We start from the raw sequence: 25,540 nt of genomic DNA on the forward strand, positions 1-25,540 counted from the left end.
TCCGAGCGATATGACTAATGATGGATTTATTTCTGTCAGAGACCTTCAGCTGTTTTAAAACCCGGTTCTGCTCCCGGTGGGCTTGTTCTGGGATTAATGTTCTCGTTCTGAAGTGTGAAGACTGTCAGGAGGTGTTGGATTAGCCAGAGATGACAGTGTCTCAACAGATCATCCTTTAACTCTTTGTTTCTCTTCTCTTCCTCGACCCCTTCTCCATTTTTCTAATTCTATGTTTCCACGTCCTTGTTCTTCTCACTCCTTTATCATTCCCTCCATGTTTTTCCTCCTTCACCCATTCCCTTCTTACTCCCCAGGAGTGCTGAGAGGAAGATGAGTACGCTGAAGAAACAGAGAGAAGCGTGTTTGTTGCAGGAGGAAAGCACTCGACATTACCTTGGAGCTGTGATTTCTGTGACAGAGATTATTTCCAAGGACAGAGACCAGCTGTTACACACGGTACGACCGACACTACCAGGGTTTCACTGAGACGTCACATGGACACAGCTACTTCATTTACATTGCATGAAAAGTATATATATATAAAGAAGGGAAAATAAAGTGTGTGTATATATATATATATATATATATATATATATATATATATATATATATAGATAGATAGATAGATAGATAGATAGATAGATAGATAGATAGATAGATAGATAGATAGATATGCTTTATTCCAGACTCAAATACAATCAAAAACACACAATACAAAAGATTAAAAAACACAGAAATAACAAAATAGTCTAATGACTCATTTTAAAAGACTATATATATGTTAATTTGACTGATTACTGATGTACGGAAGCGTAATGCTGCCACCCCAGAAAAAGAAAAAAATATATAACGTGATATTTTTCATGTTATTACAATATACAAACTTATCATGTTATAACGTGATACGTTTGTATATTGTAATAATGTGAAATGTTTATTGTTGTAACAATAAACTTTTCACGTTATACAGTAACGTGATAAGTTTGTATATTGTAATAACATGAAAAATATCACGTTATAACGTGATATTTTTCATGTTATCACAATATACAAACTTATGTTATAAAGTGATACGTTTGTATATTGTAATAACGTGAAATGTCTATTGTTCTAACAATAAAGTTTTAACGTTATAACGTGATAATTTATTGTTTTAACAATAAACTTTTCACGTTATAACATGATACTGATATTTTTTTATTTTTCTGGGTTGGCAGCATTATGCTTCCGTAGCATTACACTTCCGTACTGATGAAAACATTTTGAAAACAAAACAAAATGTACAAAGAAAGAGAGAATCAGATCTGCCTTCAGGCTGCTGAGGCAGCGGCAGCTTCGCTGCTGCAACAACCAGACGATCGACCCGACCTGCACGCCCAGATTCAGCAGGTCAGACCGAAGCTTAGTTTAAACACTCCTTTATGGATTGAGAAAACAACAACAATCCAATCACTTGTACTTGAGGCCAGGTGATGTCAGCATGACCGACGCACCTTTAGACCGTTTTCAACAGCAGATATTTGGGCTGGTTGTGGCTTGAGAATCACAGGAATAAGTGAATCACCGGTTTTCTTCCTGAGTCTTTACTTTATAAAAAGCATGCTGGCTTATTGTTGAAAGAACTCTGCTGCTCTTAAAACAACAACAACAACAACAACAAAGCATTATGTTTTTCTCCACATCTCAAGATCAGGTTTAAATTTAATAATAACAAGAAAGTCTGAGGGACAGCAGACAAACTTACTGCATCACTCACTTAAGCAGAAATAATAAACAACATGTTGATGGATAATTATAGATCAGAGGTCGGCAACCCAAAATGTTGAAAGAGCTGTGACCAAAAACACAAACAACAAATATGTCTGGAGCCGCAAAAAATGAAGTCCTGTACAAGCCTTAGAATGAAGGCAACACATGCTGCATGTTTCTATATTAGTAATAACTGGGGGAAGATTTTTTTTTCATTATGCACGTTGAGAAAAAATTCGAAATGTCGAGAAAAAAGTCTAAATTTTTAGAAAAAAGTCGAAATGTCGAGGAAAAAGTAAAAATGTCGAGAAAAATGTTGAAATGTTGAGATTAAAAAGGAAAGGAAAAAGGAAGAAAAAAGAGAAAAGAAGAAAAAAGAAGAGAAAAAAGGAAAACAAAGAAAAAAGAAGAAAAAAAAGAAAGAAGAAAAAAAGGGAAAAAAAGGTCAAACATTTTTGTAAAAGCTCCAGGAGCCACTAGGGCGGCGCTAAAGAGCCGCATGCAGCTCTAGAGCTGCGGGTTGCCGACCCCTGGTTTAGACTATTGCTACAGGACTGTTGAACAGGAGATTTGTTTTTTAAAATATGTAACAGAACTACAAAGTCTTAACAAATAACGTCTTTATTGCATTTAACTTTGCTTTTCAAACTGCTTAAATTACCTATTTAAGTGATTTATTTAGGTGTTTGTCTTCCACATCATTGTAGACTTTAAATCTTTTATTATTTCCACTTTTGTAAATGAAAAAAGACGTTTTAGGAAGAGAAACCTGCAGTTCAGTCATCGCACCTCTTCTATACTTAGCTCAGCGAGACATGTGTATAATTAGGTTTTATTTAATTATCCGGCGTGTTATTAATTTGCTCCGTCGGAGAGGAGGAGGAGCTGTGCAGCGTGGACAGTTACGGCCGGATTAACGAGCTGCAGCTCATCAAACCAGGAAGCAGAACTGAACAGTTCAGAGTGTGGAGGAAGCAGGTTGTTCAGGAGACGGAGGCTGCGGTAAATACAGGGACGTTGTGAGGACGACCAGGTCGCATTGACATCCTCCCAGGATCTGGAGCTATTGGTAGCATCAGTTGTATAGTTGTATATGAAGATTCCAGAATTGTTATATCAGCTAAAGATGATGATGATGATGATTTTTTTTGTGTTTTTTTCTGGATCCCCATTAGCTACAGCAAAACTGCAGCTATTCATCCTGGGTTCCGACACATAACACACAGTACATTACAACAAAAAAGTAAAAGCAAACCTAAAGAGGTAGCATATAAAAAAAGAAAGGAAAAACAAAATAAAGAAAAAATAAAGTCATTCCGTTTAACATTTAGATATAAATAAAAACAATTCATATTCATACATTTTATAACATCAACAAATTCAAACAATGTATAGTTATCATAGTTTGCACATACATATATATATATATATATATATATATATATATATATATATATATATATATATATATATATATATATATATGTACACATACCATATACTATCTACATTATTTATTTATTTATTTATTTAATAATAATTAAATAGGTTTTATATGTATCTATCTATCTATTTTATGTTATGATGACGATGATGATGATGACGATGACGATGACGATGATGATGATGATGATGATGATGTGATGATGATGATGATGATGATGATGATAAAGGGTCTTTGAGCTAAACTCCTGGATTTCAGCAACGGCTTCTCTCACGTTTTCTCTCCAACTCTCCCATAATCCTTCACTTCCCTTGTCCACATGTGTGTTGTTTCCCCCCCACGTTACTCTCTTAGCTCAGTAACTCCTCGTCTTCCCTCCGTCCCTCCGCAGGCCTCAGCTCTTCAGGAGGAGAAGGACGGATTCACCAGCAGGATCATGAACGGCACGGCTCGATTTGGGAAATTACAGCAAGACGTCAAAGTGAGTTCCTCGTTTAAAATCAGTTTCCACACCACAATCAGCAATCAAAATCAAATCAAACTTTATTTACATAGCACTTTTCATATACGAGTAACGCAAAGTGCTTTACAAAATAAAATATACATTTAACATGGAAAAACTCAGCACACAGTCGTGGTTAAAAACTGGTCATTTTAACACACATCCTCACTTTAACACCCACACAGCACACATTAACACGTTAAAACATCATCACAATCATCATAAATATAAAAAAAACATCATAAATAAATAAATAAATAAATCCCTGGCTTGACGCTGAGGTGAGAAACGATATCTCGGGGATCGATCCACACCAGGATATGGGTATTGAAAGATCCTCGTGTTCGTTTGTCTGCTTCACCATAAGAAAACCAGCGAACAGAATCAAATGTTAAGACAAGCCGTTATTATATCATGCACAACGTTTTCCAGCCGGAGGTGCACTTTTTACTTTGAGAAAAATAGGATGGAACTTTTCAGTTTTAAAACATCTGTTTCTATTCATTGTCTTCACCTAAAGAAGAACTCAGTAAAACAGTCTAGTCCAGGGGTCGGCAACCCAAAATGTTTTACAGCCATATTGAACCAAAAACACAAAAAAAAATATGTCTGGAGCCACAAAAAATGAAAAGTCTTGTATAACTTTAGAATGAAGGCAACACATGCTGCATGTTTCTATATTAGTTATAACTGGGGGAAGATTTTTTTTTTCCATTATGCACTTTGAGAAAAAAGTCGAAATGTCGAGAAAAAAGTCGAAATGTCGAGAAGTCAAAATTTCAAGAAAAAAGTTGAAATGTCGAGATTAAAAAGGAAAGGAAAAAAGAAAAACAGAACAAAAGGAAAAAAATAAGAAAAAAGGAAAAAGAAGAAGAAGAAAAAAGAAAAGAAAAAAAGTCAGAATGTCGAAAAAAAGTCGAAATGTTGAGAAAAGTAAAAATTTCGAGAAAAAAGTTGAAATGTTGAGATTAAAAAGGAAAGAAAAAAGGAAGAAAAAACAGAACAAAAGGAAAAAAAGAAGAAAAAGGAAAAAAGAAGAAAAAAGAAAATAAAAAAGTCGAAATGTCGAGAAAAAAGTTGAAATGTCGAGAAAAAAGTCAAAATTTCGAGAAAAAATTTGAAATGTCGAGATTAAAAAGGAAAGAAAGAAGGAAGAAAAAACTGAACAAAAGGAAAAAAGAAGAAAAAAAAGAAAAGAAGGAAAAAAAAGTCAAACGTTTTTGAAAAAGCTCCAGGAGCCACTAGGGCGGCGCTAAAGAGCCGCATGCGGCTCTAGAGCCGTGGGTTGCCGACCCCCGGTATAGTCCTACAAACCAGGATGTTGTCTTGCGTTGAGAGTAACTACCAGTGTAGAATCTTATAGAAAAACCCTTCAAACCATTGAACAATTTCATAAAATCCTAACAGTATCCCTGTTCAATGTTTTGAAGTCAGGTTTAGTTCTCCCTTTAAAAACATACATTTATCATCGTCGACGGCTCTAACTCCAAGGGTTTGCGCCTCATCAGGCGCCTCACGCCTGCCAGTTTGTGAAGCTGCACATTCGACTCAGTCGGCGTCTGAACTGATCAGGCTGAACCTCATTTCAGCTCATTCTGCTCATGATGACCCTCAAGTGTTGTTCCTATTGATCCATGCACTCCAGCTCGATCAATGCACCACCTGGTTTCAGCCTCGGCTCCTCAGAATACACAACGTGATGAGCAGTTTCTCTCAGACTGCTATCTCACAAACACTTCATTTGTCCCAGTTCTTCCCTGCTTCTCTGATGCTGCTGACACTTTTATTGTAGGCAGTACTGGAGTTGAGGGGGGATGAGGATAAAAACGGTCCAAATCACCCCCCCTGTAAAACTGCCATCCCCCCTTTCCATCCCTTATGTCATTTCACCAAAGAATGTGGTTTTACTGCTATTTCAACATTTAGAGTCATCACCAGAAAAATAACACCAGAAAAATAACTTGTATGACAATTTTCACCTGTTTCAAGTAAATTTTCACTTGAAATAAGTAGAAAAATCTGCCAGTGGGACAAGATTTATCTTCTCATTACAAGCAAAAAAAAATCTTGCTCCACTGGCAGATTTTTCTACTTATTTTAAGTGAAAATCTACTTGAAACAGGTGAAAATTGTTGTTTTTTCCAGTGATGAGTCTTGTTTTAAGTGTAATGAGATTTTTTTTTTACTGAAATGAGACATTTTAACTAGAAATAAGACAACTATTCTTGTTAAGATTGTGAGTTTTTGCAGTGATCCATGTTACTTATCCTGTGAAGGACAGAGTCATATTGATAAGTTCAGAAAAGTGTTTTTTATTGTTGTGTTTTGATGTATTTGATGTAAGCCCAGTGGATATTTAAAGCTTACAGAAGGCTGCATTTAACTGCTGCTATGTCATTCCTGCAGTATTTCTGCAGGTGTTTTGGTCACTGCTATTATTTGTAATATATTATATTATTTGTAATCAGCACAAATTATCTGTCCCCATATGATAAAATCCACCATCCCCCCCTGAATTCTTTTTACAACTCGAGTACTGATTGTAGGTACTATTGGCTCTTTTTTTTTTGTGATCAAATGTTTTTATATATATTTCTTTTTTTTTATTATAAACAGTGGCATCCACAATTATGTCCAACAAACATTATACACATATTTTCACCCCCTTCCAAACCCACCCCTCGGACCTAAGCATTCGATGGAAACAATTAATAATTAATAATAAGGAAAACAAACAAAAAAACAAAAAAAGATAATACAACAATAAAAAGCAACCAAACAAACAAAAAAAAGACTAAATGAAACAAAGGCAAAACATAATAATATCAAAAACTGGACAAGGATAGCTGCAACAAGGTAGTCTATATCAATTTTAAATAAATCTTTCAAGTTTCGCTTGAATTTGATCTGGTGCCATATGCCGAAATAAAATATTTTGTTGTTTTGCATTATGGATTCGGGCTGTAGATATTTCCAGATAGATAATATCAAGAAAAGTCAAATACCAATGGGAGATGTTAAGCGTTGTTTCCATCTTACTGCAATTATCTTTTTTGCTGCTGTTAGGCCAGCAAGCAAAATTCGTTTTGGACATAGTGAAGCATTGATTGTGGGTTTAGGGTAGTATTGGTTAATTTATAGAGGGAATTTGCATGACGTCACAGATGCGACTTCACAGCGGGTTTCGCCCACTGAGTGTCAGAAAGACTGAGTGTCAGAAAGACTGAGTGTCAGAAAGACTGAGTGTCAGAAAGACTGAGGGCCCGATTTACTAAGATCCTAAATAAAGAGTACTAAATTGCGTGTGCACTGAAAAAGTTTGCGCGTGCAGTTGTTGCGTGGTTTGCGGGTGATCAACTAAGATTGCGTGCGCAATTGATAACAGGTGCAAACCTCAGTATTTAAATGAGGTGTTGCGTGTCTTACGGTTTGCGAGCGCAAAGTCTGCGCCATGGAGAGTCTGGATGGAATGCAGAATAGTCGCAAGCGCAAAATGAAATTTGACGAGTTGGAGTTAGAGATATTAGTGGAAGAGGCAAATAAACACATTCATGAACTACAGCAAAGAAATTTAAACATTACCAAAAGAAACGCAATATCGGAGAAAACCTGCGATAGAATAAATGCAGTTGGTAACACAAAAAACGGAAAAACGTCTGGTTTTTCATATTTCAATTTTAGGCACAGATCAAAAATACAAAATAGAAAAACGGACCACAGGACCGAATTTGATTTTAATATTGAATTGGTCGGGTTTACGTGACCCCGCGGTGCTCATCATGATCTGAGGAGAAAAAGACATCAGCCGCAGAGCTGGAGAGCTCTTTGATTCATCTATTTATGAGTTAAGTTTTTATTCAGATGTCCACAGTATATTGCAAATATTATATATTATATAGCAAACACTGACAGTAAATGTGTGACAGACGGGACCATCATCCGAAAGAAGAGAAGAGAAGTGTTCAGAACAGCACAGAGCGCACACTAAAGGCTGATTTATGGTTCCGCGTTACACCAACGCAGAACCGACGGCGTAGGCTACGCGGCGACGCACACCGCACCGCGACCCTACGCGTCGGCTACGCTGTCGATTTAACGCAGAACCATAATTCAGGCGAAGCTGCAGTCCGTCTGCGCTGATCACTGACACCGGGTCGGAGCGGATTTGGTCATGATGTTTAACCTGTGTTTTGTGATTAATAAGCACGGGTTTTAATTTAATTTAATTTAATTAGGCAGTTTGGCACAAAGGCTTGGCCTGCTTGTGGGCGAGTGGAGGGGGGCACAATAAGAGAAGGTTGCAAGATATAAGGCGAAGAACTAAAGAAAAAGTGGCCTTTAATAAAACTTGTGCAACCATTTTTTTAAATATCATGCAGCAGAATAAAGACTCTCTCTCTGCATATTCTTTGATTTTGGATGTCGCCTCCTTGCCACAATAACAGCAGCAGCAGATTAGCACCTTCCTTTCCAACGTATTAAATACAGACGCAATCACAATACGCGCAATTACTTTCAGGCTTGGTAAATCTCATTGCGCGTGGTAAATGGACCAATTTGCATCTTCCCCTCCCAGTATTTAGGATTTCTGGCGGGTACGCCCCATATTGATTATTCATCAGGGCAAAAGTACTAACTGAATTGCGTGTGCAATTTTGCGCATTTTAGAGACGCAGTCGTCTTTGCACGCTGTTAGTAGATCAGCTGGCACTTTGGTTTGCGGGTGCTGTCAAGTTTGCACACGTTTTTACACACGCAAACCTTTAGTAAATCGGGCCCTGAGTGTCAGAAAGACTGAGTTTCAGAAAGACTGAGTGTCAGCGTAAACTTTCAGTTTGAGCAACTGGAGAACATCTAAAATGGGAAAGAGCTGTTGTGTGATCGACTGTACTCATAGATTTATCAAGAAATCGGAGTTATCGTTTTACAGACTGCTGAAAAATAAGCTTAAGAGAGACAAATGGATCGCTGCAATTCACAGAAACAACTGGATTCCAGGCACCGAAACGTGGATTTGCGGTTCCCATTTTGTATCAGGTAATGTTGGATTTTTGGGTAGCTAACGTTAAACGGTCAAATCATAAAGTTCGGTGTCCTCATCACTTTAATTTCACCGACAAATCCTGCCTTGAAGTCGGACCAAGCGTCAAGACTTTTGTAAGCCTTCAAGCTTTGCTTCGTGTATTTCCCCGGCGTAGAAATTAAGTACATATAAATATCAGGAAACTGGATTCGTGGACAAATATTAATGTCCATGGACCACTGGTTCTTGGTAACTGTACCAAATATTAATGTCCATGGACCACTGGTTCTTGGTAACTGTACCAAATATTAATGTCCATGGACCACTGGTTCTTGGGGTAACTGTACGGGTCACTGTCAAGTCCAACTGCCTTTAATTTTAGCCGATAATTGGCTGTTATTCCGTCTTCTCCACTAGTTGCAGCTGTTTTTTCTGATGTTTTGCCAATCAGTGCGAGTAAGGGGGCTGGTCCAGTGGGAAAGTGACGTCAATGCAGACCCTCTATTATATCGCTTTCCAGTTCGTTAATGCCATGGTCTTGTCGTCTATATTTCAAGCAGAATATATGGTTTTAGATGCAAAGAGAAGCAGCAAAACTTAACTCCTGGTGCTCAGATGTTTCTCCCAGAACTGGAGATGCTTGAGGACTCCAGGTTGCTCACACCTGATTGGAGACCGACAGGCCAAGCCACGTTCTCCTCCCCATCCTTTCTTTGACAGAGTAAAGCATTGATAACACCCATTTTAGAAACTAAAAGCCTATTCTAGTGAGTCACCATGGCAACCTTTGCTGCATTTACTCGTGGTACCGTCTTGATATGGTTCTCACCTCCGCCAGTTTGGTGCAGCGTTTCTTCCCTAAATATTCATTAATTTCTACTAAATTGAACACGCCACTCGCCATGGAAGGGCCGGTGATCCGTCAGCGGCTTCCGTCACTCAAGGAAAAGCAGCGGGAAACATTTCAGTGCCACTGGCAAGTTTATTCGCGTCACTATGGCAACAGCACAGCGAAGAAAAGGTATGTGTTTGATCACGAGGGCAATTAGAGGGACCGGACTCTTGAAAAGAAGAAGTTGTCGACGTTAATTATGTTGAGGGACACGTTTTTCTCTTATTCTTTTATACTTAATTAGCCTACCAGCCGAACAACAAATGAACAGGGACTGAAAAGGGGGAATTATATCAATCTCTCACAGGGTTGTAGTAACAAACAGTCAGAGAGTATTTTTTTTACTTTTCTTCTATACTGACTATGGCCTTAATTAAATAAAACTAAAGTATTTGCTGCTCAATTGAGTGGTTGACTGATTTAAAAAAAAAATTGTCTATTAAATTTAAAAATAAATCTAAATGCCTTTTTCTTGCCACTGATATCGGTGTCCAATACTGACCAGTTACCGTCCAAACCACACGTTTACAGGAGATAAAGTATATCTGTGAAGCCTTTAGAGCCGTAACACTTACTATAGGTGAGGAAGTACTTTACTCACCTTATATGTCTCACGATACAGTAGCTGGGTTTTTTTTTAAAACGGATATTTCCCCCTCTACGTTTTGAAAAATACCATCAATTACACAAACCTGCATAAATACGCTGTTAAGGTGTTATGAGCAGCCGAACCTACAGGGGGCAGTGTAACGAGAAGATAAAGTCATGCTAGCCCAGGGGTCGGCAACCTGCGGCTCTAGAGCCCCATGCGGCTCTTTAGCGCCGCCCTAGTGGCTCCTGGAGCTTTTTCAAAAATGTTTAACCTTTTTTTTTTTTTTTTTTCCTTTTTTCTTCTTTTTTCCTTTTTTTCCTTTTTTCTCTTTTTTTCCTTTTTTTCTCTTTTTTTCTTCCTTTTTTTCTTCTTTTTTTTCTTTTTTTCTTCTTTTTTTTCTCCTTTTTTTTCTTTTTTCTTCTTTTTTTTCTCCTTTTTTTCTTTTTTCTTCTTTCTTTCCTTTTTTCCTCTTTTTTTCTTCCTTTTTCCTTTCCTTTTTAATCTCAACATTTCAAATTTTTTCTCGAAATTTTGCCTTTTTCCTCGACATTTCGACTTTTTTCTTGAGATTGTACTTCAACATTAATCTCGACATTTCGACTTTTTTCTCAACGTTTCAACTTTTTTCTCGAGATTTCTACTTTTTCCTCAATATATCGACTTTTTTCACGAAGTGCATAATGAAAAAAAAAATCTTCCCCCAGTTATAACTAATATCGATACATGCAGCATGTGTTGTCTTCATTCTAAGGCTTATATACAAGACTTTTAATTTTTTGCGGCTCCAGACATATTTGTTTTTTGTGTTTTTGGTCCAATATGGATCTAAAACATTTTGGGTTGCTGACCCCTGTGCTAGCCAATCGGAATCCTGGAAAAAAATATCAACAAATGACACGAGTAACTTCCAGTTACTTCCAAGATGAACGAGAGTCTTTGGTTTGGAGTGACAGAGAAGTGGAGTTACTTTTAAGTGTGAGTTTAGAATATAAAACAGGTAAAATATAAGAAAATATTGACGGTGGCCAAACAAATTGTAAACACAGGTCGCACACATGACGCTGGTGACGTTTCTGTCTCATAATGTGACGTTCTGAAGACTAAATGTCCGTTTCTCTCTGTTTACAAGCAAAAGTGAAGACGGAGTTTTTTGCAAATCTCCACTTTGGCCGGAGTTTTCAGAAATTATTATTTTTGGCGACTTTGAGCTTCGTTTTTCGTGTAAACAAACGGCCAGAACGCATGAAAACACCACTGTTTTTGCTACGTGCAAACGGGGCCTTACTATACTTTTACTACAAGCAGTATTTGTAATTTTGCCTACTGCTCGGGTGCTGATTTTGTCCTGCAGGACTGGTTTCTCTGACTTTCAGAGCCTCGACACACAGATGGAAACATGATGCTGTGGTACATTTACATAAATACATACATTTATTATCTCTCCAATCACATCATCTGCAGATTTACACCCTAATATCCAGCATGGACCATATGAGGCAGCAGAAACATGATGAAATTTGGTGTTTTTACCTCAAAGTGTGTGGACTTGACATCAAAAGATGAACTTGGGATGAAAAAGAGTGAATAATTGTTTGATGTAGTTGCATTCAAATGCTTTTCACCTTCTCTGTTGTGCCTGGGTTGTCCCCAGCCGTCAGATGTGCAGACCGGCTCAGAAACATTATGTTTACTGGGACTTTAAGCCCCGGTGTGCCTGTCTGCGATCGTCTTCACACATGAAAGGAAAGCCTGCCTTCCACTTTTCTTTTGAGGTGCAATCTGGTGAGATTGTGTATACATCAACCTGAAGACCAGAAAACCGGCTGTGACAGAAAAACAGCCTATGAATATGGAGCTGTTGCATTGGAGATGGAACGATCCAGGACAGCAGAGCAGAAAGTCCTTAAAGCCGAAAGGAAACATATAAAAATAGAGACGGAGAAGATCACGCCCAAGAAAATAACTATCTGATCACAGGAAAACTGAGTTATTTAGGACAAGCACTATAATGACCCGTACTAATCAAGAGAGAGAGTGCAGGTGTGGAAATACCTCCATCCACAGATCCACATAACTCACCTCAACTGAGGGCAACGGTTTTGAAGGAGGGAAAAACATTTACAAAGAGGATACGAGCTTTTGGATCCGTGCACCCAAAACCCAGCAAGTCTTTCATTTGACTGTCCATCAAATCAACAATCTGTTCACTTACTTTTGCACGATGAAATTAGAAGGCTCAACGCTGTAGTGGCTTCTTTTAAAAATAAATAATATTTATTTTTGTACGCTTTTAAGTTTTGTTTATACTTGTCCGCAGTCTGCGGGAACTAAAGGCTAATTTATTCCAGCATCTTAAATGAGCTGATCAAGACAGCGGCACCCTTAAAAGTAAATTATCTTAATATAATAGGATATATATATATGTATATATATGTATATATATATATGTATGTATATGTATGTATGTATGTATATATATATATATATATATATATATATATATATATATATATATATATATATATATATATATATATATATATACAGTGTTTCCCCTACCATTATATAGGCCTGGCGGGGCCGCCAGGCCAACGAGACCCCCCGCCAGGCCTAAAAAAAAAAAAAAATTAATGATCATTTACGTTTAGGAGCCTCTGTGCAGCGCTGTTCTGCAACGGGAGTCAACCTGCTTCGTTGCCTAGTAACGCTGCTGAGAGCGCGGGCATATTATTTTATATTATGGGATGTATAGAGTTTGTAGCTAGTCAAAAAAAAAAGAAAAAATATCGCGGGCGACAGACAACATGATATAAAGTAATGTTTCTGCAGGTCCGTGTGTTTGTGTTTGCATGAGACGCTGCAGGGAAGCATGAAGGAAAAAACAGCCCGACGACGCACCATGCGTCCGCGGGGTCCTAGTGCCAGCCATGTATGAGCATCTAGGCTGATTTCATTTTTCCCCCAGTCAAATGCATGTAACTCTGTTATAAAAAAACGGGTAAAACAAATCTACAATGTTTAAATTATTTATAACTGATATAATCTCAATTGTGAATAGGGATGTTTTGTCACATATGCCGTCAGCACAAGCAGCCGTTAAAAGAGGACCATCCAAGAGGGTTTTCATAGAGATCCCTCTGAAATATCTAGAAAAGATGCTCAATGCTCATATGGGGTCAGACCTTTCAGGCCCAGGACACTTTGGTTAAAGGTTAGATTCAATCTAATTATTTCATTGAAGTGATATCATTCAGCAATATAGGCCTACAATAATTTTTAATGTAAAACTTTGTTATATTGCTACATGTCCAATATGCCGTCCCACGCGCCTCGTCTGTTTAGGATTTTTTCGGTGGGTACCACCGGGCCTGAAAAAAATTCTAGGGGAAACACTGATATATATATATATATAGTTATACGATAGGAAGAAAACCTGGTGAAAAGACATTACATTTGTTTCACGCTGCTAAAAATATTCTTAGATTGTTGTGTCTGTAATTTTACCAAGTAATCTACAGCAGTTGTTTGTTTTTTCAAATCCAGAAGTTATAGAACATAGAAGGAAATATAATTTCAAACAGTATCAGTATGCAAGGACCACTCTAAGGCCGCGTTCAGACTGCAGGCAAATCTGATATATATCTGATTCCTTCTCATATCCGATTTTCAGGGCTGACTTTTCAGGGCACACTGTTTTTAGCAAGTGTCCAGATCGGATCTGGCTCTGTTCAGACTGGGCCACATCACTGACTGATCTGACGGGTTGCCATAGCAACGACGTCGGAGCGGAGGCGTCACCCAGCGCGTGTATTGTGTGAAGTCATGTATTTCTTTTATATATATAAAAAATCCCAAAATATCTGTACCGTTTCTGATTGGGTCGGCACTGCGCATCATTTTTAGACATAAAAATGAACGCATACAGCAAAAGTTGTGTCTCGGCAGAGGGACCCGGCGTCCAAAATGAGAAACAGAGAAAGGTGTTCAGAACAAAACCACCAGCAAACTAACAAACCAACCAACAAAGCTCAGAGTTAACAAAACGAACCAGCAATTAATAAACGGCAGCCCCGCTACATAACCTCTCCTCCTAGGAGGAGAGAGTTATATAATACATCCATGGGGCTGACGGGCTGCAGGTTCAGGCTCTCAGCGCGACTGAAGGCTGATTTATGGTTCCGCGTTACACCGACGCAGAGCCTACGGCGTAGGGTACACGGCGACCCGCACCTACGTGGAAATGCTGTCTTTTTTTCTGCTATTAAAACATGATTTGTAATGTGAATTTGCAACACTCAAACTACAAATAATAGTTTTTGACGTGACATCAGAGATTGTACATGCTCTCTGCGAAAGGATGAGTAGCTCCACAACTGGAAATGGGCGGGTGGTTTGGAGCGTCTGGGACAGTCATATCCGATCTGAGTGTTTGGAGCTGTTCAGACTGACACGCATCTGCCCAAATGAGATATGGATCGGATATGAAACTACCTCCCGGAGGTGGTTTCCATCTGGTTTGCAAAAATCGGATATCATGCGGTTTGGGACTGTTCAGACTTCAAAAGAGTCATCCAGTTTCAATCTGGATGGGCTAAAAATCCGATATTTGCCTGCAGTCTGAACGCGGCCTAAAGCAGATGTGTATATCGGTTGTGGGAGTAAAACTGTGGAACTCTCTACAGAATGATTTAAAGGAATGCACAAATTTACTTAGGTTCAAAAAAATGTATAAAGATAAAATATTTAAGTTATATGATCATGAATAGGCTGGGACTTAAACAGTTTTATTAATATCTGTGGTTGGTTTCTATTTAAGTGTATATTTTAGTGTAAATATTGGTTACATTGACTGTTCTTTTTGTTTTGGTATTGAATAAGGGGCAGGTAAAATAAGACTTGTCTTCATCCTGCTCCTTTTCGTTCATGGGTGTGTAGATTGACCACCATGCACGAAATAAATAAATAAATAAATAAAAATGTCTTAAAGTCTTAAAGTTGAGATTACGCTTGTACTCCAGTATTTCAAATCATCTTTAGATGATAATTGATCAATTTTATAGTTAAAGCTACTGAGTCCTCTGTATTTTATTCTTTTTAATAAATTAAAATGAAAAGAATTGGGTCCGTTGGGACAACATAAAGACCTGAGATTTTATTTATAGGCCAAATTACCCAAACCTGCTCCTCAGCCTCAATCCAGCAGCTTTGTTCTTGCTGTAGGTTTGTCCGAATATCTACATTCATTCATCACATACTTCTATACATATAGCACATATATGTGCAATGAACTCTGGGGGTTTGTAAAACGACCCCAAAAAATGAATCAGACATTGCAGTGAGGCGTGTTAAAACAAAAAAACCTGACCCCAGTGGAACCTCACGAACTCAATTTAGAAAGAAAAAAGCCAGCCGTGCCGGATGGATCATCTTCCTGACGACCTGAATCGCTGACCCTTTCTGTTTCGTGTTATCAAACGAAACCCCGGCTCCTATTTCTTCATCGAGTCCTGACTCCACTGAGGCGTTTCACAGAGATTACGCTGTAAATCTCAGCAGCGGGTGTTTTAAACGGAGCTGCACTTGTCGTTTTAGTGCCTCGTGTTTGGTAATTTCCTCTCTTTTGTTTCATTGCAGCTAGAGCTGGGTATCGATTTAAATGTCAAGAATCGATTCGATTCCGATTCTTAAGATTCAGAATCGATTATCACCATTTGATTCGATCCGATTCGATATTGATTTGGGTTAGTGTTGCCTGGATTATATGACTGTAAAATAACTATTGAAATAATAATTTCACAATAATTATTGTGAAATAGCTAAGAAATAAATAACTCAAATAGGCATTTCAATATCCATTTAAAGTGCAAAAAAAGAAAGAAATTGCAACAGCTCAAGCAGTAAACAAATTATTTTAGCTTGTCGGATTTATTCTGTCACCAGACACAGCTGGACATGAAGCACCCGGAATTTTTCAGGTATTTCATGACAAACCGTGTCCGATAACAGAGAAACCAAACAAGCTATAGTAAATATAGTTACTATGAACTTCATTGAACTAATATAACATTTAGAAATTTAAGCTGAAATATCCAGCATTTTCTCTAAAGAGAAGTTCATTTAGTTCAGGAGTTTTCAAAATTACTGGGACTACTGGGATTAAAGTTCACCAGGCAAAAATGTAATGATGAAAAAAAAAATATATATATATATATCTTTTTTGATAAAAAAAAATCGATCTTTAGACATACAAATCGATTTTTAGGAATTAATATAAGAATCGATTTAGAATCAGAAAATCGATTTTTTCAACACAGGTTTAATTGCAGCTGTACCTGCTGCATTTCACCGTCTCTCAGCGCTATTACATCCCGGATGTGATTCAGTCTCCTTTCATCGGCTGCACTCACTTTTCATGTGAACCCCAAACAGTGGCAGATTCCAGGGGTTTCTTTCTCTGTAGGGAACAGCCTCAGCTGCACGTCTCAGTCCTCATTATAAACCTGTTATGGTGGTAAAATACGGGACATGGACTGTGCTTCAGCGTGCTATAAAGAGAAAGCAGATTGCCGCTACATTATTCATGTGTAATTATAATTCCAGACGCGTCATTTCCTGAAAACACATGAAATTTGTAGGTATTTTAGGTCACGCATGTGTGAATATAGCCAGGCCACATGTTCCAGTGAGCCACACGGCATGAATTATTAATATCCTCATCTCTCACTTCGCTTTCTTCCACCTTTAATCGGCAGGTTTCAATAATATTTGTTTGTTTTTTGTTGCTCTGAGTGTTCGGATCGTTAATCATCCCCTCCCTCACTCGTACTTCCTACTCGAGAAATGATTGTCTTCAGTTTTCCCGTGGATCACTTTGTCCTCGAGTAATTAGAGCGCTGACGCTGTTAATTAGCTCCTCATTCACGGAAACGGTTGCTGAGAGAGCGAGTGGCACGGAGATCGGCGGTTCCTGCCGCATTCACAAGGCCATCAAAGTGGTCACTTAAGTGTTTTAATGAAGCTGCAGAAGACATGCAGTCAATAACCCTCTTCTTACCAGAATATTAGCAATAACCCAGTTACACGGCCATGTAAACACCAATAAAAAAAGTACTGGTTTCAAAACTACTTAAAGTATAAAAGTAAAAGTAATGTAAGGGGGAAAAAGCCATTAAGGACAAAAGCCATTGAAAATGAATGTATCTTAGTATAATGCAAATATATTAAAGAACCATATATGTGTACTATTGAGCATTAACATGTGTTTCAGAGAGCAGGAGATATGATGACTAGTTGCCTATAAGTATTGTAATGTTGCAAAAAGTCAAACTTCATGTTCATGTTATCATTTATCCTAACCTTTATTGGAATGTACATCCAAGTTTAGTTGCAGGAATCTGAGGGAACGGATGTAAGAACAAAACTGGACAAGAACATCTGAAACAACCACAACCAAATTCACTCTATCCGGATGGAGCAATTTAACTGGATAGTTTTTATTAAAGGCCGAAATGAAATAGAGTAACAAGGCTGTTTTTAAAATGTAAGGAGTAAAAAGTACAGATAACTGCGTGAAAATGTAAGGAGTAAAAGTAAAAAGTCGTCTGAAAAATAATTACTCCAGTGAAGTATAGATAACCAAAATTTCTACTTAAGTAAGGTAAAAAAGTATTTGTACTTTGTTACTTGACACCTCTGGATATGAACATTTCTGCATTTGTAGACGGTAGAAAGTACCGGGATAGCCAGATCTACAAAAAGGTGAGCGAAAAGTTGCCCGAAGCGGACCAGATAAGCTCCGCTGGAAGACGCTGAAAAAGGCGAACTACAGGGCCGAGAAACAAAACGGTACCAGCGGGTCCGATTTTCCGCCGTGCTGCTGTTATTGTTGTTGTTTTGGATTTGGATACAGGAAGAAGAAGCTGAAATGACAGTAATTGCGTCATGATGTTCTCCACGCGTCGCTGGTTTGATCCAGATGAATGATTAATCACCATGTATACAGGGATAACCCTGTTTGCTCACGCATGGAAACACATTATTCCCAATGTTTCAGTAACCGGAATATTGACCTTAACCCCAATTTTGACTGCATGTAAACGTAGTCCGTGATGCGAGCAGAGAAACCAGCTTCACCTGCCGTCCATCTTTCCTGTGACATATATGTATCTAATTCCTCCTTTTCTCCGCGGCCTGCAGCTGGTTGCGCTGAATAAACCCATCTCGGTAGTTTATGGCCTCGCCACTGCTCATCCAAGGGCATATTTTCTGCTGTCAATTGTGATGGAAGAGGTTTCTCACTGTGTCTCTCTGGACTTTCTCTTCCTCATTGACGCCTGACTTCACATTTGTGCAGCCAGACGCCGTCTCTTTGAGCACGTGAACGTTCAGAGTCGATAAATGGCCGTCTGAAGGAATCCTGAAAAAAATCCCTCTTCTGAAAGCACAGCTGCTTTTTTCTGTTAAATCACCAAAAAGCGCAGCTATTTGCGTCTTTTATCGATCAGTGCCACAGAGTCCTCCTGTCTCCTTGAGATTGATGCAGCAGCTGTTACTAAATCAGCCCGTGTTGGTTCTGATTGAAGTGATGAGAAACAAAGATGAAGACACAATCATCGTAGAAAATCGTTCCCCGTTTATTTCATTACCTAGTAGCATCTGGAATCAGATCTGTGATACTTAGCTGAGCGCTGGAGTCGGTGTATCAAAGAAACAGGGGGAAGCTGATTAGAGCCGGGTACAGAAACAGAAACAGTCATCACAAAGAGTTGACAAAGGAACACTGACAAAGAGCAACAACCAGCCACAATATTAACATTGATCGTTTTGTTTCAGTGCTTTTCTGGGAGACCCTAGTACGGAAGCGTATTGTACGGTGGCCGAGACCCGCCATTGCTGAAAATAAAAGTAATGCTGCAAACAGAAACAAACGCTGCTGCAAATAAAATAAACGCTTAGCAAATAAAATAAACGCTGAAAATATAAAGAAACCCCTCTGCAAATAAAATAAACCCCGCTGCAAATAAAAAAAAAAAACGACGCAAATAAAAAAGCCACAACGGAAGTGAATTACCGGGGACTATTTTTGCTGATGCACCGGTGTTTTTATGTGAGAGTAGAAGAAGAAGACGAAAAAATTATACGTAGCGACGTTGAACACTAACCTTTTCCCTTATTTTCTCGTTCGTTGTTCTTCTTATTCCTCGCTCTTCTTATTTCTTCCTTTTCACTTACGTCCTCTTCGTCTTTTTCTTCTCCTCTCACGTAAAAAACACCGGTGCATCAGCAAAAATAGTCCCCGGTAATTCACTTCCGTTGTGGCTTTTTTATTTGCGTCGTTTATTTTTATTTGCAGCGTTTATTTTATTTGCAGCTGCATTTATTTTTATTTGCAGCGTTTCTTTAATTTGCAGCGGCGTTTGTTTCTGTTGGCAGCGTTACTTTTATTTTCAGCAATGGCGGGTCTCGGCCACCGTAGTATTGCATTCACTTAGAAACAATTATTCCTAAAAGAAAAAAGTATCCCAAAAAACAAAACTTTTTTTTTTCTGCATAATCTTTTCCGCCCTGCTTTTAGGTATATTTTTTTCTGTTTTTAAAGGTTATTCTTTCCGCTCATACGTCGCCGCCTCAGCTGCAGATCCAGTATCTTCAGCAGTCTCCTGGTCGTCTCTCGTACCGCCACAAAGCCTGACTGCCTTTCAAATCTTGTATCCGTGGAGCCAGATCTGTCCAACTGCTCCTGGAGAAACATCGCTATGTTGAGGAGATCTGAACGGGCTTTCTGTCTGAACAAGCGCATAGTCCTCAGGTGTCTGGGTAAAGACGAAAAACTAATGGTGAAACCATCAATGTGGCTTAAAGACAGGACTCTCTTCCAGTGTCTTAAACTCAGATCAAAGTAAAACTTGATTAAACTAAACAAGTCGGTAATGTTTGTATGGAAGAGTATTAGGGCCAGGCAGGAGAAAAATAAAAATAATATTTTAGAGGAGGAAGATTTTTTTTTTCATTATGCACTTCGAGAAAAAAGTCGAAATGTCGATAAAAAAGTCGAAATGTCGAGAAAAAAAGTAAAATGTTGAGATTAATGTTCAAGTACAATTTCGAGAAAAAAGTCAAAATGTCGAGAAAAAAGTTGAAATGTCGAGATTAATGTTCAAGTACAATTTCGAGAAAAAAAGTTGAAATGTTGAGAAAAAAGTCGAAATGTCGAGAATAAAGTCGAAATGTCGAGAAAAAAGTCGAAATGTCGAGATTAATGTTGAAATACAAACACGAGAAAAAAGTCGAAATGTAAAGAGAAAAGTCGAAATGTCGAGATTAATGTTCAAGTACAATTTCGAGAAAAAAAAGTCGAAATGTTGAGAAAAAAGTCGAAATGTCGAGAAAAAAGGCAAAATTTCGACTTTATTCACGAAAATTCAACTTTATTTTCGAAATTGTATTTCAACATTAATCTCGACATTTTGACTTTTTTCTCAAAGTGCAAAATAAAAATAAAATCTTCACCTCTCAAAAATGTTTTCTCCTGCATGGCCCTAATACTCTTCCGTATGTTTGCTTCCATTAAATCAAGTAAATCAAAACTGGGGCGGAGAGGGTTACACCAAAAAACGGTGGAAAAAACTGAAAATAATTATAGCAAAAAACAGCTTTTTTATTTTTCCCAAGTGAATGCAACACGCTTCCGTCCCTTAGGTCCGGAACTCCATGTAGACGCTACTTTGATGTTTTTACTACCAGTCTAAACATGAATGCAATCAAAGCACATCCTGGACATCTCGGTAGCTGTCAAAATACCACATTTGCATTTGGAAATCATTTGAAAAATCTCTTTATCTAAATATTATAATCGAATATTTGAAAGAAAGAAAATCCAGTTATAAACATTGTAACACAAAAGGTTGTGAATTGATTTCCAGCCTGAAACGGAGACTGTGTTTAGAGAGGTGAGTGTATCGTACTGGGGCTAAATAAGGTCACTGACTCACAAACGGTAAACTGCTCCATCCACGAGCCGCGAGCCAACTTGATAAACACGCCGTGGTCTGAATGCTTCTCTGCAGCGCTGCTCACAGTCACGATTCACAGTGTCTCAAAGGAAAGATTTCACACCACAAAAAGTGCACAGAGCTACAAGAAAGACAAAAAAAACAACACACTTAAATCCAGAGGAAAAGCTCAAAGCTCCAAGAAAATGTTTTCAACCCAAGAAGAAAGGGAACGTCTTTGTTGACATGAACAGAACTCGAGGAGCTTTTCCTGGTTTATTTCTTTGCTGCATCGAATTGATTCACTGCCTGAACAGCATGTGTTTGTAGCTCATCACATCTCCCAAAGCTCCCAAAACTGTAACGTATCTGTACTGTGGTCAGACTGCAGGTCTCGGGTACTGTTTGTATTCAGCTTACAAACTCCTGGAGGAATCTGTTGAACTCTTTTGTCAGGAATCCACAGATTATCCCAAATCACAAAAACTGGCCCGTTAAAGTACTGATTAAAAACCTTAGAGAGCTGTTTCCACTTAGATATGGTTTATTTCCTTCAATGCCTCATCCACAAACGTCAGTCTGTGGGTTCTTTTGCTTTTAGCTCCACACCGCCAGGCCGGTTAGCATTTCCAACTTACGTCAAGACAGATCTCTTAATCGAAGCAGCCAAAAAACAGGTGAAATCTTATTTAAATCTTATTGAAACTATATAAAGAGCTGGTTTCAGACTTGATTTCAAGTGGATGTTCACATGCAGCATGTTGCTCAGTCCGAACGCCTCGTCCAACGACATTTCCCGGGGTGATGGAGGTGAAGGGAGGGTGAAAACCACTCGGTCTGCTTTGTTTTCAGTTTTGACTTGGCAGCAGTCAAACTCCGTCAACGTCCGTGGACAAATGAAGTCCAGCAGCCTCCTCTATCTCAGGTACTTTCCTACAACTTGCAGAAAAGTGGTTCAGTGGCTCCATATCGTAATTTTAGCAACGCCAGTTCTTCACCCACTCCATTTTCACTGGTTTACATCAGTTGTCTGTCGAAATGTTGAGAAAAAAGTCGAAATGTCGAGAAAAAAGTCCAATGTCGAGAAAAAAGTCAAAATGTCGAGATTAATGTTGAAGTACAATTTCGAGAAAAAAGTCAAAATGTCGAGAAAAAAGTCAAAATGTCAAGAAAAAAGTCAAAATGACAAGAAAAAAGTCAAAATTTAGAGAAAAAAGTCAAAATGTCGAGAAAAAAGTTGAAATGTCGAGAAAAAAGTTGAAATGTCGAGATTAATGTTCAAGTACAATTTCGAGAAAAAAGTCAAAATGTCAAGAAAAAAGTCAAAATGTCGAGAAAAAAGTTGAAATGTCGAGAAAAAAGTCGAAATGTTGAGAAAAAAGTCGAAATGTCGAGAAAAAAGTCAAATGTCGAGAAAAAAGTCGAAATGTCGAGATTAATGTTGAAGTACAATTTCGAGAAAAAAGTCAAAATGTCAAGAAAAAAGTCAAAATGACAAGAAAAAAGTCAAAATTTCGAGAAAAAAGTCAAATGTCGAGAAAAAAGTCGAAATGTTAAAAGACATTTTGTCAAAAGACAAATTAAATCCAGCAGCTTCCTCTATCTCAGGTTTTCTCTTACAACTTGCAGAAAAGTGGTTCAGTGGCTCCATATCGTAATTTTAGCAACGCCAGCTCTTCACCCCCTCCGTTTTCGCTGGTTTACATCAGTTCTCTGCCTGCAGGCTCCATAGCAACCAAGTAGATCAGTAATGATACAGATTTGCTCTGATCACTTGGGATGTTTAGTGTTAGCGGTCAGAAACGATGATTCTGATTGGCCTGCTGTCTGAGCCGTAGATTACCCTCATGTGTGTATAGTCTCATATTAAAGGTCATACATGAGAGCAGGTCGGCTGTCGGCTTCCACCACTGGAGGATTCATCACGGCTCTGCTTCTCTTGGCTTCTCTGAGCTACGATGTCGAGCACGACTAAAGAGCAGATCAACGTTGTCTCGCTGGACTCTGGATGCATGATGGCGGCAGACTGCTGGGCTCGTTTATAAGCCTTCGCAGAAGATGGCACCCTGTTTATCTGTCCATAGACGACGTGGGGACTCGGTTTTTCCTCCATGGGACGTTATCTTTCCTCCACCGGGCATCGGTCGGTGTCCCATCAGCCCCTGGAGGAGCAGTCGCACATGCCCTGACAAAGACACTGGCAGAAACCGTAGACCAAGCAGACCGTCAGGCTGGACGGCACCAAGCTCACGCACACGATGCCCAGCGTCACCCTCTGGATCACCAGCAGGTAGATCCCCAGGGGCAGCGAGCCGAAGTACAGGAAGCCCAGCAGCCAGACCAGGATGCGCGGGACGTGGTTGCAGAACTTGGAGATGGCGTCGTGGTCGGCGGCTCCGTTGGAGCCGATGGAGACGGAGTCCAGGCTCTGCTCGGCGTAGACGTCGGAGCTGCCGAGTCGGCTGGGCGAGCGCTGCGAGTCCCTCTGCACCTCCATGATGGTGATGACCAGGCAGTCCCGGGTCGGGCTGGAGGAGGAGAAGCTCCGCGGCGTCAGCAGAACCTCCCTGTTCCCGTCGGAGCCGCAGGACTTCTCCTGCATCGCCAGGTGGGACACGATGTTGACGTCGTCGGGCAGCGCCGACACGGAGAACTCCGGGATCTCCGTCTGGTGTCTGCAGAAGGGACAGGGGACGTGGCCCGCCCCGTCGGCCATGTCCAGGATCTTGGCCAGGCAGCGGGCGCAGACCCGGTGCAGGCAGTCCAGGATCTTCGGCTTCCGGTTGGCTGCATTGTAGCGGTGGTAGCAGATTTTACACTCCAATTCCTCCGGAGCAGGAGGACGGTCTGTATCCTCTGATGGGTTCTGAGGAGGACAGCTCATCTTCAAGTCATGTTCTGTGGGAAACACATGGAAAAGATAGAATTAGACCAGGGGTGGGCAACCCAAAAGGTTGAAAGAGCCGTATTGGACCAAAAACACAAAAAACAAATATGTCTGGAGACGCAAAAAATTAAAAGTCTTGTATAAGCCTTAGAATGAAGGCAACACATGCTGCATGTTTCTACATTAGCTATAACTGGGGGAACATTTTTTTTTTCATTATGCACTTCGAGAAAAAAGTCGAAATGTCGAGAAAAAAGTCAAAATTTCGAGAAAAAAGTCAAAATGTCGAGAAAAAAGTCGAAATGTCAAGAAAAAAGTCGAAATGTCGAGGAAAAAAGTTGAAATGTCGAGATTAAAAAGGAAAGGAAAAAGGAAGAAAAAAAAGAGAAAAAAAGGGAAAAAAAAGAAGAAAAAATAAAAAAGGAAGAAAAGCAGAAAAAAAAGAGAAAAAAAAGTCAACCTTTTTTGAAAAAGCTTCAGGAGCCACTAGGGCGGCGCTACAGAGCCGCATGCGGCTCTAGAGCCGCATGCGGCTCTAGAGCCGCGGGTTGCCGACCCCCGATTTAGAGGGATCATTTATAATATAGAGGGTTTGCATTGACGTCACTTTCCCACTGGACCCCCCCCTTACTCGCACTGAGTGGTAAAAATGGCTGCAACTAGTGGAGAAAACGAGATAACAGCTGATTATTGGCTTAAATTAGCGTCAGTTGGACTTGACAGTGACCCGTACAGTTACCCCAAGAACCAGTGGTCCATGGACATTAATATTTGGTACAGTTACCAAGAACCAGTGGTCCATGGACATTAATATTTGGTACAGTTACCAAGAACCAGTGGTCCATGGACATTAATATTTTGCCACCAATCCAGTTTCCTGATATTTATATGTACTTAATTTCTACGCCGGGGAAATACACGAAGCAAAGCTTGAAGGCTTACAAAAGTCTTGACGCTTGGTCTGACTTCAAGGCAGGATTTGTTGTAGAAATTAAAGTGATGAGGACACCGAACTTTATGATTTGACCGTTTAACGTTAGCTACCCAAAAATCCAACATTACCTGATACAAAATGGGAACCGCAAATCCACGTTTTGGTGCCTGGAATCCAGTTGTTTCTGTGAATTGCAGCGATCCATTTGTCTCTCTTAAGCTTATTTTTCGTCAGTCTGTAAAACGATAACTCCGATTTCTTGCTAAATCTATGAGTACAGTCGATCGATCGCACAACAGCTCTTTCCCATTTTAGATGTTTTCCAGTTGCTCAAACTGAAAGTTTACGCTGACACGCAGTCTTTCTGACACTCAGTCTTTCTGTCACTCAGTCTTTCTGACACTCAGTCTTTCTGTCACTCAGTGGACGAAACCCGCTGTGAAGTCTCATCTGTGACGTCATGAACATTCCCTCTATACTGTCACAGATGACTTCAGCACTCCGAATGCAGGAGAAGAGACGGAAA

General features: G+C 39.3%; 2 protein-coding genes across 4 annotated transcripts in view; one reads left to right on the plus strand and one right to left on the minus strand.

Annotated features, from left to right (window-relative positions):
- cep89 (centrosomal protein 89) overlaps positions 1 to 25,540 on the plus strand; it is a 106,825-nt gene that overhangs the window by 34,294 nt on the left and 46,991 nt on the right. For 2 of the 3 annotated variants that reach the window (XM_061746816.1, XM_061746824.1), the window contains 2 exons: positions 315 to 456; positions 3,585 to 3,674. In XM_061746816.1, coding sequence (XP_061602800.1) covers positions 315 to 456; positions 3,585 to 3,674 — 232 coding nt within the window. Of the gene's footprint in view, positions 1 to 314; positions 457 to 3,547; positions 3,675 to 25,540 lie in introns of all 3 variants that reach the window. The other variant, XM_061746832.1, reaches the window with a different exon arrangement.
- zgc:165481 (uncharacterized protein LOC100073327 homolog) overlaps positions 23,349 to 25,540 on the minus strand; it is a 38,257-nt gene continuing 36,065 nt past the window's right edge. Inside the window, exon 2 of the mRNA XM_061746846.1 lies at positions 23,349 to 24,091. Within this exon, the coding sequence (XP_061602830.1) occupies positions 23,349 to 24,091 (743 nt within the window). The remainder of the gene's footprint in view (positions 24,092 to 25,540) is intronic.

The sequence above is a fragment of the Cololabis saira genome, chromosome 2, assembly GCF_033807715.1.
Source record: "Cololabis saira isolate AMF1-May2022 chromosome 2, fColSai1.1, whole genome shotgun sequence".
Classification (NCBI taxonomy): Eukaryota; Metazoa; Chordata; class Actinopteri; order Beloniformes; family Belonidae; genus Cololabis; species Cololabis saira.